General features: G+C 39.8%; 2 protein-coding genes across 4 annotated transcripts; both read right to left on the reverse strand.

Annotated features, from left to right (window-relative positions):
• Positions 1 to 633: 633 nt before the first annotated feature.
• spsb1 (splA/ryanodine receptor domain and SOCS box containing 1) lies at positions 634 to 10,418 on the reverse strand. 3 transcript variants are annotated; one of them, XM_039801626.1, is made up of 3 exons: positions 10,325 to 10,418; positions 4,450 to 5,338; positions 634 to 2,260 (listed from the first exon to the last, which is right to left on the reverse strand). In XM_039801626.1, the coding sequence occupies exons 2-3, from the start codon at positions 5,141 to 5,143 to the stop codon at positions 2,133 to 2,135; spliced, it is 822 nt and encodes a 273-aa protein (XP_039657560.1). In that variant the 5' UTR covers positions 5,144 to 5,338; positions 10,325 to 10,418; the 3' UTR covers positions 634 to 2,132. The 3 variants fall into 3 exon arrangements, with proteins under 3 accessions (XP_039657560.1, XP_039657561.1, XP_039657562.1); XM_039801627.1 differs by lacking the exon at positions 10,325 to 10,418 and adding an exon at positions 10,198 to 10,318; XM_039801628.1 differs by lacking the exon at positions 10,325 to 10,418 and adding an exon at positions 8,820 to 10,163.
• A 4,879-nt stretch (positions 10,419 to 15,297) lies between these two features.
• LOC120559643 (glycine N-acyltransferase-like protein Keg1) lies at positions 15,298 to 17,212 on the reverse strand. Its single transcript, XM_039801524.1, has 3 exons — positions 17,081 to 17,212; positions 15,905 to 15,979; positions 15,298 to 15,767 (listed from the first exon to the last, which is right to left on the reverse strand). Exons 2-3 carry the CDS (start codon positions 15,957 to 15,959, stop codon positions 15,343 to 15,345), a joined length of 480 nt encoding a protein of 159 aa, XP_039657458.1. The 5' UTR covers positions 15,960 to 15,979; positions 17,081 to 17,212; the 3' UTR covers positions 15,298 to 15,342.
• Between the last annotated feature and the right edge of the window lie 2,110 nt (positions 17,213 to 19,322).

The raw sequence follows: 19,322 nt of genomic DNA on the forward strand, positions 1-19,322 counted from the left end.
AACAGAATTTCTCTGCTGGGGGTTAATAAAGGTGCATCTTATTTTTTAACATAGTGTAGTTCTGCTCAGAACTGGCTTTTACTACACATTTTTAAGAGTAGCTGAAGACTTTTTGCATGGTAAATACTATTTTTCCCCACACACAGTTTGAAGGTACTATATAAGCAAAACCTTACCTTGAGAGGTTAAAGGTACATCCACGCAGAGGTTTTGATATTCTGGCTGATGAGATCTCTGAGCGAGGTCACCAAACTCCAGCAATAATGAACCTTTTTCAGAGCAGACATGTTGACTTGTCACAGTAGAAAAAGCATGTGCTACAAATAAACATTAATGAGGGTTTCATTCTATTGAAGTGGCCCAGCGAGCCAGTGTGCACAATACCAGGACTCTGCAACTGATGCAGCTAAATGGAACTCAGCCAGTACCAACCAGCCTACAATATTGTGTTGTATATTGTATCTCATGTCATTTCACTACAAGTTAGAAAGTGCCTTAAATGTTAATGTTTATTCTACTCTATAGTAATTATTGAAACCATCATTTGCAGCATTTAATGATATTGCCTAAACACAACTAACATTTGTCTATCGCCTGTAGTTTGTTGACATTTAATAGCAGATTCAGGTACAATTCACTTTGAAATAAACTTTAATAGATACTTAAACAAATCTACAACATGGAATACAAATAAAATGGAAGCTGCAAGCAAGGAAAATAAGGTGTGACATAGTATGTCCACATCCAGCTGACAACTGATTAAGGAGCACATCTGCACATTAAAAAATACTAGTCAACAGGTCTATGATATGGCATTTAATAGGTTGGCAATCCGATGTTCTATTACAATTTGTGCAGCACTTTGTGGATTGTCTTGTCGTTACGGTGCATTAAATCTAAAGTTTGCTGATTCAGGCACGCCGCCGTTCACCAACAGTCCGTTTCCCCAACCCCTTTGTTTCCCCCTTAACATGTCATAACAAACACTACATCATTGGTGCTCAGCTATGTGCCAGTGAGACCCAAGAGTAGCAGCGGTTTTCATTACAAAGAACCACTTAAGTGGATATGTCATTGGTTAGTTTCCATTATCTGGCTGAATATGTGCAAACCAGTGAAATCAGCTGATGGAGACTGTTGGAATTTAAAAAAAAAAAAAAAAAAAAAAAGAAAAAAACACAGCACTCTTGGGCCCTGACAGCATGTGGTTGAAATCTACTGCACTACAAAAAGCAGGAGTGACAAATGTTTCTTTTTTTTTTTTATAAAAAAGGACATGATTGTATTGAAAGATTTCCTGCAGATGCATGCTACAAATAATCACAGTGACATTATCCTAAAATTCCTGCTGATGTTGCTCCTGACGGATGCCTTGATGGTAAGCAATGGGGTAAACTTCCATATCGCAGAGAAACCTGATAATGCAGTGAGTGGTCGGAGCTGCTCTTCAGCTGCCCAAAAGTGCATTCCTCCACACTGCACTACAGACTCTCTATGGAGTGGTCAGCATCTCTTCTGCGTTGTGTGTAATGCAATTTTATTTAGTATCCATTAAAAAAAAAAAAAAAAAAAAACTTCTAAAAGCAACTAGGATTTCATGTTATAATTCTCAATTTGAGAGGATGTACAGGTTGATGTGTGTGTGCTGCCACCTTGTGGTCAGAGGCTAGCAGTGTATTTCTGCACCAACTCTCAAGTTTAAATCCCATCACACAATTTAGTTTTAGCACAACCAATAACGCATCAATTTAAAAGGCTACAAGATATAAATTCATTACCATAAAGTCTGCAGGTCACAGCAGAGAAACCGACCACATATGCCACATTAACCTACAAACTGGAGGAGGTACACCAACATGGTGACTGTCAGGGCATCGCCTGGATCAGCATGTGCATAGTGCTCAGTGATTCCTGATTTTATAAAGTTAGAGAATACAATTGCAAAGAGTCATAAAAACAGGATAAGAAACTCAAAAAAGGTGTCCAGCTACTGACACAGAAGCATACTTGAAGGCTGAGTCAGTACTGGAGGCTAGAGCAATGTTGTCAAACGGGTTCAACCCTAGAAGGATCCCAGAGAAACATGTGAAAGAGACGAAGGTGTGCCGAGCGTGCGGTCACCGTCAGCGCCGTCATTGGTAGAGCAGGTAGTTCTTAAGAGAGGCCGGCAGTGGCAGTCTATGGATTTCACCCAGACGGTCTCTTCCTAATGCCACCCTCACTGAACGCCGACACAGATCCATCAGAGAGAGGGGTTCAGCTAGGGGGAGGAGACAAGAGAGGTGAGGTGTTATGTGTTAGCAATGGCTGAATCTCATTTCAGGAGTGTGTAAATGTCAAGCATTAAGTCAAATCTGCAAGGGGCTGTTTATAAAGTATAAGACACCAGCATAAATTAAAGTGAACACAGAGGGGGAGTGAGCGACTATAAAAATGGGAGTGGAACAGTATTATAACCTTTATCCTCTATTGCCATAGAGAACGCAATAAGAGTGTATGAGGGCATAAAGTCACTGTTGTGCAAGATAAACATGAGCCATGGCATGCAGCTCCCATTAGAGGAAGGATGTATAAGGATGAAGTCCACACTGATGTGGAATCCACTCTGAAGAAAAGAAATGGACCAACATTCCCAGCAGTGGTATTAACACTGGGTGCTGCAGCAGAGTGTGTGTACTAGGGAGAACATCAAACTAAAAAATGAAATTCAGCACATGTCCCTGTGTACTGTAGTTTACATAGATTACACAGTAGGGTAACACTTCAGGCAGTTTGCTCTCTAGTAGGGCCTACCATTTGTCCAAAAAGAATTACATTAATGGGTTTTGGTCATTACTGATAATTTGTCAAAGAAATTTTTTTTTGTACTGCTTGTCTGAAATTTCTTTTAATGTGATTGACATTTAGGGTTGGTATCTTGAAAAGTGTAAATTGCCATGCCAATTTGATGTATGTATGTATGTATGTATGTATGTATGTATGTATGTATATATATATATATATATACACACACACACTTTTTGGAAACCTTACCTAGAGGAATATAAATAAATCAAATCTACAAATCCTTTCATTTAACAAAATATGCCAAAGAATCTCAAATACAGGTATTTCATTTTAAGCAGCAATATAACAACTTAAAATAACAGTCTAATATTAAATATGTGATTTAAATAAGAAAATATCTTATAAAAAAATAAACAAACATTCAGTGTAAAATTGTAATACTCGACTTAAAACTAATTTACTTGCAGCCATATTCTTTAGCTGCAGTGCCAACACTGCATACTGGCTCCGAACAGCCACAGGATTACCAACATTTCGAGAGACAAAAACTGCCTTTAACATCAATTGATAAGATTAAGGATTTCCCCTCTCTACATCCGACAGTAAGAGGAATGTCATAAAATTGAAGCTGGCTTTAATGCGCATCACTGCTGCATCTGTAGCGCTTCTTTTCCACAGGCCTAAACTAGGTCGAGGGATCTGAGCTGAACATAAAAATCTAATGAGCACACAGCACTTGGGACATGTGGGTAGTACACCATGTTTTGATGAGGGCCGATGTTTCTTCATTTAAAGCCTCTGAACACCCATACAGGTGTTTTCAGTTATTCTCGCTGATTACTCTTTTCAGGTTGAAGGTGGGCCGGAGCTTTGATGGGACCTTATTAAAAAAAAGGTCACAAATTCTTTCTACTAACAAGGATGACAAAAGGTGTCATTTGTCCCACCATAACAGCACTAACAGTGGACCCAGGAAGATGTCAATCACTCAGTCTAATCACACCCACACAGTCCTGGAAAAGGTCCAATCCGCCACATTAACGAGAAACACCTGTGTGGGTGTTCAGTGCCTTTAAAGCTCATGACCCTTTAACCATGGAATAATTCATCAAATCAAAATCATTAACCATTTGTCGGGGGGGTTTGTACATAAAGGACCACTGGAAACAATAAACACCAGCATCTATAATAGAGGGGCTACAGCAGTTTAAAAACAAAAGCAAAGTACAGTTATTGACAAAAGCTAGGGCAAGTAGGGCAGGTTACAGTGAGATATGATCTCTGTCAACTTCTTACCAAGATTAGGACACAGTGACATCATTCTCATATGAGAGAAGTTGATTAAGGGATGTAGTTAAAACATATATTCATATGTAATCTGGACTACCAGGAAAGAACGTCATGCTATCACTGCTTTACATAACGGGTAGGGAGGCAACGCTTCTGAAAAGTCAGCTCTACAGTAACCCTCTGCAATATGTCCCGCTTAGACAGTATGACTAACACTTAACTGTCACACCTTTGTTTATTGCATTAATAAATGCAGCCACTGGTTGTGTAAGAGCTGGGCACGAGACATCATCACGGATGGCAAAATACCATCTCTCATGAGAGAAAGAAATAACCGAGTATTTCAAAAAAACATTTAAAGTTTGTACTTACGATCAAGTCCATTTATGTACCGGATTCTTATTTCACAGTGTCCCCACACGGCGCTCACCACTGGGTACAGCTTCCTGCCCTTAAGTCCTCTGAATGCCACCCCTAGATAATGTCCATCTACTATGTAACCCAGAGTTCCCTCATCCATGTCTAAGACTACTAAAAGGGAGTCTGGTATTATGAAGGTGTCGTCTGGCTCGAGGAAGGCCGGGTAGGTTTTTCCTGGGTGATTCTTGCCATCGTGGTAGAGTTTACTCCTGCACAGGTCCCAGCCCCAGGACTCGGCGTTGCTTCCTACCAAAGCTGTGTAGCCCACCGAGTGCAGCGGGGCGTCACTTGTCGCCACTCCGACCACAGCGTGTGTGCCCCTCTGACGCATAGCCCAGCTGATCTCCCACACATGCAGTCCCCTTGTATAGCCAACATGGCCCCGGATGGCGTCCGTGCTCTGCGCCACAGGGTGCCTGTGAAACACCAGCTTGTTGTCGTCCTTGACGAAGATGTTAAGGGAGCGGTCATCGTTGTTCCATGAGTTCTGGACCTGGACGTCCACGCTGGCAGGTGGCATGTCCAGCAGCAGATCCAGTCGAGACGGCTTGGTGTGACTCAGGGCCTGTAGCTCCAGCTTCAGGGGGCTGAATGCCGGATCCCGCATATCAATGGTTTTAATACCACCTGGGACTTTTTGCCCCATGCTCTGGGTGGTTATAGCAGCTCCCTCTTGCTCCTCCTCTTCCTCCCCCCCCTCCTCAAAGACTAATGGGGGGAGTAATCAGCCTCAGACCCTCTCCTCCACCGTGCTCCTGCAACCCAAGAAGCAGGTTTGTTGCTCCCTCTTGTCACTAGCTGCGGACAGTGAAGCTCACACCAGGTGTGTATTGAAGCCTTCCTGGAGATATTAGAAGAGATGCAAGCAGATAAGTAACAAGTCCATTATTACCTAATCTAATTAGCATTATTTCAGTTTGGGCCAGGAAACATTAGCATCAGATCGTACAAAACAACAGTAAGCTAAACATAAGGCACATTGTAAGTCCATCCTTATCATGCCCTTTGATGGCGACAAAATGGTACATCTGCTGTAATTACATCATAGTGCATTTATTGGAAATGTTACAGTGTGCATTTACATTTTTAATGGTAAATATACTCAATGGTTTAACTATTAATTTGGTCATCCGTGGACAACAACTGATATTAAATGCTGGGCTGTTAAGTGGCCTCAAAAGTGGCTTTGTTCACATGTGAGGTTTAGCATATAAACAAAAAAGGCAGTGTCCCATGACCTAAGATTTCTGAGATGTAAACCAAAAAAACTGATCTACACAAACAGTATTATCATAAAGGCAACAGCAAGAAAACATGCATCTGCTGACCATGGCAAAGATGTACTATATCAGTGTGACAAATTTTCTCACCCATTCTCAACCATCTGAAGTTAACCTAAAGTCTGAAGCAGTCAGACTGTATGGCTTTGTTTTCCCTCCCTACCAGTTCACCATAATGTCGAGCCAACCAAGAAAGACAGGACCAACAAGTTTTCTGCCATAAACGCATTTTCTATTGGTTGAAAAGATTATGTATAATGATTGCACTTTTTACAGAGAATACACTGGCCACAATGGCCGAGTGAAGGGCTACAGTTCAGCTTGTAAGAAATGACAGGTTTTAGCTGCTGTGAACACAGTCTTTCTAAACACATGACTAACTAGGGTTGTAGGGCTATATATCATTAATCATCACCTTTAGAGAACTGTTTATACCATGCATTGTGGAAACATTTTTTGCAGCAACATGGTTAGGTACTTTGTCAGGTTTTTAATCTGCTGGATAAGCCAAAAGCAGATGTTCCTGTCTGGTTATTTGATCTGTTTCTCAAATTGATTTTCCGGAAAATAATGCAACATCAAATTACATACACCTTTGTAGAGGTATTTGATCAATTCATATGCCTAACAGTGTCAGCGAGCACAATTAAGGAGGTCCCTGCTTAAAAAAAAAAAATCCTTTTTTGTTTTTACTTTGCCTTTATGATTGTTTAACCCACATTAAAGACAACATACAGTATCCAACAGTGGACACATTTTGAAATAAATCAATATCTGCTTGAACGCATTATTTTTGGATTTATTGGTAAAACCAACAAAAATTACCCCACCTGATTTGACTGCTTAGCTTTAATTAGCTGGGATGGATTCAATTTTATTGATGTGCACTTGAGACTAGGGCTGCTCGATTATGGAAAAAAATATAATCACGATTATTTTGGTCTATATTGAAATCACGATAATTTAACACGATTACTCATTGAGTTCTGGAACAATGGAAAAAGTTAAATCAACAGTAAAAAAACACAACTGTGAAATTTGCCTTAATACTTTTCCTATTTAAACTTTATTTTTTTCCATTCAGAACACAAGAGACAGTAAGAGTTTACTTGCAAAATGTAATGAGCTAAATAACTGTTTCTTGATTATTCTGTTTTTGTGATCATTGGGAGCCGAAATCAATCACGATTAAATTTTGATTAATTGCACAGCCCTACTTGTGACAAGACAAATAGTCAAGTGAATAATCAACTTAATAGTTATGACCAATTTTGGCCTCATTTAAAAAAGGACAACTGCCGACCTACATAAGACAATAAAACATGTCAGTGATACATTTTCACGTGAATTTATAATGTACCTGATCTATAGATCCAGCCACTGTACAAAATCTAGATCAATTAGTACACAATGTCTGACAGGAGTAACATGATGCGTGATCCTAATATTCATATCATCAGCTTCTACGGTTTATAAAACAATAAGTTTTATTTAGTGTTTAGAGCTCTAACTGGTCAACACCCATGCTATTATGTGCTCCTTTTGCCAAGTAACTCATTTAGGATCAGGGTGCACAAACATGAAGAAAACTAAATTAAAACCTGATTTGATTAGTTGTCCGAAATTCTACGCATTACTTCTTCACCAGCTTTTCTTGATAAAGCAGAGTCAATCCTAGAATTTGTGATAACATGACGTCGCCAATGTGGGTGGGTGGTGGGTGGGACACGGACGGACGGACGGACGGACGGACGCGGACGCACACACACACACACACACACACACACACACACACACACACACACACACACACACACACACACACACACACACACACACACACACACACACACACACACACACACACACACACACACACACACACACACACACACACACACACACACACACACACACACACACACACACACACACACACACACACACACACACACACACACACACACACACACACACACACACACGATTGGGTTCTATGATATAATTAACAGTGTTGGTTTCTCAAAAGCTAATGACCATGAAGAAAAACACTAAGTACTACAACAGTAGATCCCAGGCCCTCCATGAGCTGACATGTTATTCAGCTACTACTCACACATCTCCAAAAATAGGGGGAAAAATAACTAAATAAATAACCTCCAGCCATTTCTTATTATATGGTTGTCTAGTCAGAGGGCAACAGGAAAAGCAGTAATAAAACATCTTGCCTAAAAAATAAATAAAAACTTTGTTTGGAGGTGCTGCTGGACCACTTGAGGAACGAACAGTTTCAGGAACTCAGAAACTTGACAACAGAAGCCTGATGAATATCTGCTGTGCTTTACTTCACCGTCTCCATTACAATAAACCACAGCTGTGACGGGGCATTTTCTGTGGACCCTTAATCCAACAACATCTTTGCTTGTTTTTACATTTCATTTGAAAACTTTAAAAAAAGACATCTGAAAGCCAATAGTCAGGCCCTTATTTTATAGTGAAATCCATGGTCTGATACCTCACACTCCGAATTAAGTATCAATATCAATAATAAGACATAATGTGACTTTTTGAGGCCGCAGGTGTGACTGCTGCTACTCTTTGGTCTTCGTATTTCAGCCTGTGTTGCAGCTAGGCTATATAGAGCATTGTGTAATGTGGAAAACTGTGCTGCTGGGAAGGCCACTCTAATTGAATTGTAGACAAGAGTTCATTGAGAAGGGCTTTTGGCTCTAATTCTAATGCAAGTAAACAACCATTTAAATGGGTCATGTCTGTTCAGTGATTGGAAAACAGGAGCGAAGAAAAAGCAAGCAGTGGGTGGCCAGCATCTGAATGTAAACAATCTCTTTTTCAATGCCTGTCCAGCATTCAGGCAGAGTGAAACATGTTCATTTGCACACTCTTTGAGCCAGGAGTTCACCATTCCTCTCCCTATGGCAAAGGGCCACCTTACAACGCACACAACATGCAGTAAGTAAATTAAAAGTAACAGAACAACAAAAGGTCTTCCCACATTTACCATGGACTTCAAAACAAACATACCCATTAGTAGTATAAAAGATGGCTTGTGGAGGGATAAATTTGGGCTGGGATCCTGGACTGGCCCGGCCTGGTTGGGGTTCCTGGGCCCCTGGGTTGGTTTGGAGCTTATTAACATGCAGGAGGAAGGGGTTGCTGGATTTGCTGAGCCAAGGAAACAGTTGTCTCTATTGTAAGGCCTAATTTAAACCGGTCCCACCTGAACTTAAGCCCTAGCTTGTTTGTTGACCTGCTGAGTGCATAAAGCTCAATGTTTACTAGAAGACAAAGTAATCCATTGTACTGAAAACTGTTGAATATTTTTTTGTTGCCATGTTCAATTATGAACAGGTAATTTTGAAGGGTGTAGTTCATAGTGCTGTTGAACTGTATTACATTACACTGATAGGGGTTTCTATTATTTGGTATATCCTCTGATAAATTGGGTTAAGAACATACAACAGAGTATTCGATATACCAAAACATCACACCCTCCAAAATAGGTTTACTTTCCATCTTTATTAATACTATTTAAAAGTAGTTGTAAATTTTTATTCCCAACTTATTTTTAATATGTGTTCTTGTATCCTATCCTATTTATTATTTCATGTATATGGTTTCCTATCATTTCATGTATATTATATATGTGCTCTGTGTGTCTGATATTTCGCGGCTGTAATTTGCCGTTTTTAGGATCAATAAATATCAGAAAACACCTTATTATAATGTAAGCAAGTAAGTAGTACCACTAACTACAGTCTCCAGAATGACCATAAAGTTGAATTAACACCTCTCTAAAAGCAGTTTCAACAAAAAACGTATAGTAACCTTAACGAAAGAACCATGTATTGTCTTAGTTTACGGTAAGTATTCCTCATAAACTGCCAACTGAGTTATGTAGGCCTTCTGGAGAAGTTAACCAATAGCTTGCCATGCTAGCTAATGTAAAAGCAGCTTATTCTTCAAGTAGCTCTCTAGGGCCAGGTAGCCGTGTGCTCCTGGACCAAGTCCATTCTCAACCATCTGAACCCACGTCCACGCACGACCACAAGACAGGAGCAGCGCGTAAATCAAGCGAACCACATTTGGAACGTTGTTTCTATTTACTTGAAGCTCGACCGCGTTCGAAACGTTAGTTACACAACAAGCAGCACCAACCATGTTAGCTAGCATAAACAGCAACCAAACAAGGCTAATGCTAATAAGCGAAGACAAAACAACTCGTTACTCCTTCTATACTGGACGTTTGGGAAGCGACAACCCTTTGCGGTTGTTGTTTTCGATATCAAGTATGTGAACGTGATGTAAAGAGAAACACAGAAATCGAAACAAGCGCTTCGGTAGCCACCATATGAGCAGAAAACAGGGGGAGAAGCGGGTGAAAAGCACAGAGCAAACAGACCTTGTTAAGTTGGGAAACGGAAACAACAGAGAGGATGAGACCAGGAGAGGAGGACACGGGAATTCGAGAGGATTCAGAGTCTTCCCCTAATCCATCTAGCTAGTTTTCAGTTTCCTTGTCGTCTTACCTTTTAACATTTCAGGATGGACATGAATTAGATAGAATGATGATGGCTGCTCTCTAACATCTCTCGCATCACGTGATAAAATGCTCCCAGCTGCTATGCTAGATTAGGACCTCCCTACTGACAGTCTGCAAAGTCAGCTTCATGTTGGTATTGCAGTTTATGCGGATTTTATGGGGTTTTTTTTGTTGGTTGTAAATTTAATTATGAAACTATACACACATTTACATTTCACATTTGACAGGTTTGATTTGTATTCCATAATTCTGAAAAATTAAAGATTTACAGCAGGGACATATGCTCATCACATGTTCATACCATACCATACAGTCTATGGTTCATACATTCTGGGTTTCTACTAGAACATGTTTACATGCTTTAATAAAAAAGAAAAACACAATATCTTTCTGAAACGCTCCGTTTAAGTGCCTGTCTCTTTAAGCCCCCCTCCTGAAAAAGCCCAGTCTGCTCTGATTGTTCAGTGTTTCCGGGTCTTCTGCATCTGCACTCTGGCACCATCATTGCAGCTGTGGCATGACTGTAATTCTATGTTCATACTACGAGTGTCAGTAGCTACAAAATGGCCAAGCTTGGCCAGCTACATTGTTGTGGACTCCCCATTGCTCAAGTGCTTGTTTCGTTTCACATTTTGCCGCCCAATGCACAAAAAGCTAGCATAGCATCAGCTAACTTTACTAAATAACCTTAATAGCCTTTACAAAACATGATTGGTTGAGCATCATTGGAGTGCTGAAACACAGCCCAGTCCCAGAGTGACAAGTGGCTGGCATCAGTTTGTAGCTTTATGTCACTGGCTTCCATTGAAAATGACTTGTAGCCTGTTGCGTTGTCACTTTTAGTGTCAACACAGCGTAACAGCACTGTGGCGGCACTTTCTACCTATATATAGGCCTAATATAGTTGTGACACCACAACTGTACAGAAGTCCTGACGGCTCGTTTAAAGGCACAGTTTCTGAATATGGGCTGTGTGCATTTCTTCATGGATTGAGCGATTTGATACTTTCACAGTATTCATATACTGTAGCACCTACACCTGTTTTATAATAAAAAAGACATGGAAATCTCACTTTTTACAATATGTGACCTTTAAGTGACATTCACTAACATATTTATGCAAAAGGCTGCACACTATAATTCATATATTTTATAATTTAGTAGTTCTAAATTGGAAAATAAGTTTTTAAAATGTTTTTTTCTCAAAACTCTTCATGTCAACATTTTATTTTTAAGTGGTTTCCTTTATCCTAAAACCCTGGCAGCTAAGTGTTTATAATAATAATAATATTTCAAATGAATCGTGAATGATCCTATAATTAATAATAAAGTATGGTATTTTTATAAAATCAAGTCAGACTGTAAAAAGTGCTGTGTTGACACAGAAAGTATAAAAAAATAGTCTTTTAGAATTGTCATCGTATGTTTATATTTATGTTAAAAAATATATAAATACACATGACAAATTTGGCTTCACAGCTGTAACCCGTGGGGATAGTACTTAATATATAGAAATATCTAATTAAATATCACATATTATTTTAAATATATTTATATTCATTTACCATAACACTTTACAGTCTTGACATTTATAGAATAAAAACAGAAAATAAAGGTAAAATCATATTTATATTGTCCTCATAACATTGAAATATACATTGCTATTTATTCTTTCATGACTGAAATGAAAGTAGTTTATTGAAGATTAAAAAATATCCACTCAACAACCTCTTACCAATATAAAGCTAACTTTAGTACAGTGCATCACCAGCACAGGATCCTTTTAATGTGTAACCTAAATGGCAGACTACTCACATGCTGAACAAGTCAGGTAAGACATCACACAACCACTGTACTTTCACGTCTTTGTTAGTTCGACAGCAAGGCAAGAAGTTTTACAATAATTTATAGTCTGTGGTACTCTCTGGTGGGATTAAATTCCCCGTGTATGCTTGCTTTATAATGGCTATGCCAAAAACAATAGAATATTTTTTTTGCTGTGTAGCCTATTGTACACACACACACACACACACCATATGACCAACATCAGCAGGGGTATGACATTATCGACACCACCAGTGAACCATGATCACTCATACGCTAACACACTGGGGCACTTTGTTGTTGTTAAATTTGACCTTCAGGTCTCCAGTCCCTCGCTGACCCTGTTTAAAAAATGCTGAGAATGACATTAAGACGAGTGGAGATCCTCAACCTCAGTCACTGCTGCTCAGTCAGTCAGAATCATAGCCTACTCCACTGACACACTGACCCCAGGGGAATGTCAAGTACGGTGACTGACAATCAATTTGGACTGACAAGTAGGCCTACACCCTGCACACAACCTTCATGTGCTGGACAGCTTTTAATCTTTCAAGCAAATTTCGTCAGTAACAGGAGCTCCTTTACAATAACAAGGTCCATTCATAAAAAAGGAATGGAAATGGTCATTTTTTCCATAATAGTGACCCCAGTAAATAATTATCAACTCCTATTTAGTTTTAGTTTGTGTACCAGACACTAACAACAATTAAAAAGCCTGCTCAGAATGTCCTCTAAATCTCATCGCTGTGTAAATCAGAGCACACACATGCACCAAATTTCACCTGAGAAATGTTAGGGCACTGTTGCCATCTAGTGGTTTCTCTGGAATAGACACCTATGCCTGAGGTTTAGAGCCTCACATTAGGTTATTAATTATGTCTGCATAAAGCTCTACTTCATTAATTTATCACTCATTCAGAATAACTTTGATGCAATGCAGAATCATAGAATACATGTGGCACGTGATGGCATATGTGCTCATCCTGAACAAGTGCTAAAACCCGCAAAGATCTGAATAAACATCCTCCTTCTCCTCATTTCCTTCTTAACTTCAACACTCATGCAGATTTTTCCTTTTGGCATCGGACTTCTTTGTGACAAGGACTGGAATTAATAGCACATTTAAAGTGACCTTATTTGTCCACTGTGTGAAGCGTCTGAAGGTAATATGGCTCATTTTACATCCTTGGTGGGGAACATAGCTTGGCGGCTTGAATTACCTTCCCCTCAGCTCGTCTCCCAGTGAAAATCCCGTTTTCCCATGGACTGATGGTGCAATGTGCTGAGCTTGGTGATATCTCAGGGCCCTCCACAGTGGAGGAGGGGAGCACAGACATGCTTACTGCCTCCCTTTTAGAAACCATCATTTCAGCAGGATCGATAGTACGTCCCACTTCACGGCAGGCAAAGTGCACTGCCTCTATGGGGGGGGGGGGGATGGGGGTATATGTGTGGACAGCTGCACCAAGGCAAGTCCGAGCAGCAAGGTGAATGATCGCATGCTGCGTCAGACACTCAGCTCCTCACTTGTTCTGAGATGCAGTTTCTGAGGAGGACCAGTGGGTGGATGCTGTCCTCAAGTGATGGTTGCAGTTGCAGGCAACATACTGATGAAGCCACAGAACTAGTTTAGCCGTCAGGTACTTCCTGCTCTCAGTTTTTTTCCTCTTAGCTGACTCACAAATCTGCATTGAGATGAGTAGATCTGCAACCAATGCAGCTTGCATAAAACACTTCTGCTGCCTTTTTCTGAATCGTCCTACACCTATTTGACTGTATTGAAGGTTGAGCACTCAAATAGATTCATGCTGTAGGTGAGAAGACATCTCATATTTCAGTAGATGGCTTGCAATTTAAGACGTGTGCAGTCCAGCTTTGTAAAGCAGAAATCTGTTGACAGCAATATTCAGTTATTAGAGTAGTGCGCATGGCCAGTGAGGTTTAGAAAATCATTCACTCCTGGAATACTCTTTTTTTTTTTCTCCAATTTGTTTAACCTTTACACAAACTGTTAATCACACTTGTATTTTTGACAAATACTAACACAACATTTACAAGTAGAGCTGCAACTAACCATTATTTTCTTATTTAATCTCATTTAGTCTATAAAATGTTATAAAATAATGAAAAATGCCTGTCACAGGTCCTCACTCAGAACCAAAGGTGATGAATAATAATTTCTTGTTTTGATAAACAAAAAATCCAAAACGGAAAGATATACAGTTTGCAATGATATAAAAACAGAGAAAAGCAGCAAAACCTCCCATTTGAGAAGCTTGTTTGTTTGTTTTTTGCTTCCAAAGTGACTTATATGATTATCACAATAGTTTCAAAAACAGTTTCAGCTCTATTTACAAGTTTATTTACATGTAGTTTTGATAATTTATAATATTCCAAAATGAAACATTCACTAATTGTTTAAAGTATCAAAAGGATATAGTATGGCAATTTGTGAAACTTGTTTACAATAAAGATCAACATTTCTATAAAGAAGCACTAGAAATGTCCAAGCCTTATGTTTACTCACTCTTTTAGCCGTGTCATTGTATGTACACGCGTCACCAAGCATGTATTTAGCGTGTACTGTGCTGATGTGAGAAGAGCGCTTGAAGGTTTAGAGAAAGGAAAGGGCATCAGTTAAAAGAGGTGCACCACTGCGGGCGGGACATGGGGGATGTGGATGGGACAGGATGTGTGGTGCAGTACGAGCATCCCCTCTGCTCAGATCGCTGCTCATTTGTCAAGTTGCCTGCAGACTTGAATGGTGCATTGCTGCTAAAACACAGAGGCAATCAGCAGTGGAACAGCACACCTCCAGGGAGGGGTCCCAGGTGGACGAGAGCCTCCTTTGGTGATCTGCAGATTAAGGGGTCTTTTCCTCGTCACACGCCGGAGGGTCAAACTGTACTTAAAGAATTGTTTCATATTGAGGGACATTTTTTACAGAGAATAAAAAAGAGCAGCATGGCTGGCATATTCATCAAATCCACCTATAAGCCACAGAAAATGTTATTTTTGAGTTTGTTCTACTTGCAGTTTGCTGTCAGAAACTCTCTAAAGCACAGCATCCACTGAGCAAACAGAAAGCACAGCAAGGAGAGCAATTGCTATTACAATAAAACATCACTTTTCCAGTGTGGTTTCAATCATCCAACAGACTTTATTGCCATTAGTCATCACTCAGACTCTGTCCTTGCATATTAGCAGCACTGAGATCTTCTCCGTACTGGGACAAGCAGAGAAGCCGAGTAAGGTCACAGCGTTAATGGTGGCCTGGTTCTGCTGGTTGACGTGGCAGTAGACGGGCAGACCCACAGAGCCCATCCTGCGGATAAGAGCCAGAGACAGAGCCAGGAGGTGGCTGGCCCGTCTGTACTCTGGTAGGGTGTAGGCCATCCTCAGCTCACACAGCTCATTAGACAGCATCCAGGACACAGGCCGGCCCTTCTCATCTGAAACACAGTGGTTTGGCAGATGGCGTATACAGACTCTCACGTGGTCGAGGCTCTCCTGGCTGCCTCCAGCTGCCTCCATAAGGCAAGTGTGTGTCGACGAGCTCCGCGTGGGATTCGTCCAGAATGGAAATTGGCAGTGGAAACACCTTCCTGGTCAGAGAAGAGAAAAATGTGAACAGAAATCACGAGCATAAACCAAGGAAATGCATATTATATTTGCTAATCTAACTCACAAAAACAATGGAGCTGCCTTGAACTGAGGTCATGAATACATTTCAGAAACTCACTCTTGCCAGTCCATATTCTCTGGCCTGGGATAGATGAAGGTGTTAAAATCTCCATATTCTGTGATATCGATCCCACTGCGAGAAGCGAGTTATTTGATGAGATGACAATGTCAGTTTGGTATACCTTTCAGAGACACATAAGCAAAGTGGTGATTTGTTTTAATTTACCTTCATTGTCATGGCCCAGGATGCACCGATCCAACTTTTTTCTTACCCAATACTGATCCTCCAACTCAGAGTATCTACCAATACAGAATACTAATCTGATACCTCCCTTTTCCCACATTTAAAATCAGTATACCTCACTGCATGGAACTCTAAGGTATCATTATATAAGGTAATATGAGTCGATGGAACGCTGTGACTGAAAGAATGTGACTCATAGTAGACACACAAAATTGTCATAAAGACATTGACAAAAACACTGTATTTAGTGTAGATCAATTGTGAGACCTGATCTGCTTTATAAGGTCAGTATCGTCGTCAATATTATTCCAGCATTTCAGATTGGTGCATCCCTAATCATAGCATGGGCAAACAAAATTACATGTTACAGAACCATCTGACTAAAAATATATTATTGATAAAAATGTCTGCTTTTTGGAAGTTTCAATAAGTGACAACACATTATTTACAAGCGCAAACAGAAACATGTTTGAATATGCAAGGCTATGTAGCGTACATATTACATATTAGCTTTGTCTGGTGATAATTTATGTTTCTTATTGTCAACAAATTCCTTGAAAAGACCAAAACCAACAATGAATTGATCTGGCTAAAAAGTATTGTGTATGTATTCCAAAGCCTGAAATATCTTATGTAATTTATTTTGAGTTGATACCACGTGCACCGTCCTAATGCTCACTAGCACACTGAATGTGTATATTAATTCATGGGTAAAAATAGTTCCCAACAAATGCATTATTTACAACTGTTTGAGTAACATTTGCTAAAAAGTGCCCAGCTGTTTCAGGAAATGGCTGAGACTTTTTTTATTTTTATTTTTTTATTAAAGTATATATGTGTGTGTGTATCCGCTATAAAGATTTCTCTTTGAGCAATTAATGGGGTTGAAGCTGAACGCTACAGAGTACAGAGAAAAAGACTCACGACCATTGCATTGTTGTCATTTCTGTCTTTCCATGGAAATGTTATTCCTTCATTCTGCCACACTACCTCTGAATATGAGTCTGTTCCTCCAGTTTATGACCCTCTCATTAAGCAGCAGACTTCTCTGAGTTTCTGGGTTCTTGGTAAAGACGGTGCAGATGTCAGGAATCCCTCCAGAGCTGCTGCAGCTGAAATGCTTCACAGGCAGCTATTACATCAACAGGCCACTCTGGAGGAGCCTATAAGTTATCTTTGTCCCTGTGTGCCATACCTGTTTTTGACGTTAACAAATGGCAGTAGTGAATGTAGGCCAGGAGTCAACACGCGTCTCCAAATGACACAGATTGTTTTGGAGGATATGCAACACTCCTCCAAGAACCTGAAACGCAGAACACAATGCAGCAGGGAAAAAGACCAAAATAACGGGCTGCTCGATATCTCTGCAGATGAAAATGACACAAATAACACTGAAAACTATATTCAATAGAGTGGCACATTTCATATTAAACACAAAGTTGTTTTCTGCCTTACAATCACACAAATAATCGTTAATAAAAAAGAAGAAAAAAAAGAGCAGCATTACATTGATGGACTGTGGCAGTTCCCTGTAAAGGATATTTTTCATCAAAGTGAGGTCCTTGAGTGCTTTCAAGATGATCGTTGTTTTTGTCAGGGTAAACCATAGACTGTGTAAACTTGCCTCTGCTTTGAATTTGTTTAGCGTAAAGAAGTGCAATTCAGCCTTGACTATTTACAGGTGTAATTTAGATTGTTTACAGCTTCAATATTAATGCCACAGATATGTTTAACACAAAGTCAAAAGTCTTTATTCTCTATTCAAAGAAATATTTACTTAACCTGCACCACAATGTGCACTGTTAACTACAGTCATCTTAAATACACGTTTATCTTAAAATATTACATGCTGTAGGGATGCTTGAAATTGATATAGGTATGTGAGGCCCTAATAAGCGCTGTAGTCACTTTAAATTAAAACTGGTCTGTGTGCTTTGCTTCAACACCTCTGTAGAGAGCAAACTAGCTGCTGCTGATGGAGCCGCTGCTCATTCACAACAGAGAAGCCAGCTCACCAAAATATCAATCCATCATAGAGCTTTTACTACTATACCTCTAATACTAAGGGAGAGACTGATGACTCCTCACACTTGATATGTTTCACATATCGAGCTCTGCCTTTCATAACGGGATCTTTATCGTGAGTAATGTTGTGAGTGATTCTTTGATAAACAAGTTTTCTTGTCAGTGAAATAAATTATCTCTGGAGCAATTCATCTGTTGTGAAATCACAGTTCTGAATGTTTGTGTGCTTACAGTTATTTCTGTACAGCCATTACTGTTTGACCTCTTTTGTTGTTGACAGTGTGTCTTTTCCACTCTTTTGGCCTTGGGAGGAATCTGCTCAGCTTTACAAAAATGCAGTCAACAAAGATGCATTGGTGCAGTGAAACACACCACATGCCATCGTCTACAGAATCAGGATCCCATTATTCAGTCAATCTCTATCCCAGACTGACTGAAGTGAGTAGAGAGAGAAAGATTTTTGTGAAGTGAAATTTTTGAATTTTTGCTAGCTAGCCTCATTTACCTCCTCTGACTACATCTTCAATTGGAAATGTCAGGTTTCCCTTGAGAATATCCTTAAAACCACCAGATCACTCATGCACACAGAAATCCTTTTTTTTATTTTACATCTTGTCAGATTTTCAGAAATAAATTCTGCTATGCAGTATGCCCAAAAGAAAGAAAATCTTCACAGCACGGCTTTTAAATCTACAGTTTTAAAGAGCCAGGAGTCAGGAGTCAGTCAAGGCAATTTTCCTCCTTGACTGAGGACTATTGAGAATTAGTCTAAATTGATGTGTAAACCAAGCAAGCTGCTGAGCTTGTGAATCAATGTGTCTTTTTATCTTTTCCGGACAGATCAATAGAGCTGAGTGAATGGGCTGTGAATGGCAAAAAAAAAAAAAAGACGCAAACTCACCAGCTGATGGTCAGACTCTACTCCATTATCTGTATGTGTCAAGACTATACATACCTGATAGATAACCCTTTTCCCTTTAGATGCGCATTACGGTTTCCTATCAACTGCAAAAAATAGTCAGGCAGTTTTCCCAGACCTTAATGCAAATCATAAACATGAGTAAGAGTTGTGTATGCACACATTCAACGAAGTGCATGAGATGACTCAACTCCAAATCTCTACATTCATATGATCTATGAGCCTTAACACACATTTACACACTCTGCCCTTGGCTGGGCTAACCAGAGAGAATATTAAGAAGAGTGC

This window comes from Perca fluviatilis, chromosome 5, assembly GCF_010015445.1.
Source record: "Perca fluviatilis chromosome 5, GENO_Pfluv_1.0, whole genome shotgun sequence".
Classification (NCBI taxonomy): Eukaryota; Metazoa; Chordata; class Actinopteri; order Perciformes; family Percidae; genus Perca; species Perca fluviatilis.

Bases quoted from the DNA above. Each gene is read 5' to 3' on its own strand.
- LOC120559643 (XM_039801524.1), bottom strand. From the start codon at position 15,959: ATGGAGATTTTAACACCTTCATCTATCCCAGGCCAGAGAATATGGACT. The intron at 15,768-15,904 runs GTGAGTTTCTGA...TTCTCTGACCAG, and splicing joins GAGAATATGGACTGGCAAGA to GAAGGTGTTTCCACTGCCAA.
- spsb1 (XM_039801626.1), bottom strand. From the start codon at position 5,143: ATGGGGCAAAAAGTCCCAGGTGGTATTAAAACCATTGATATGCGGGAT. The intron at 2,261-4,449 runs GTAAGTACAAAC...TCCTCCCCCTAG, and splicing joins GTACATAAATGGACTTGATC to CTGAACCCCTCTCTCTGATG.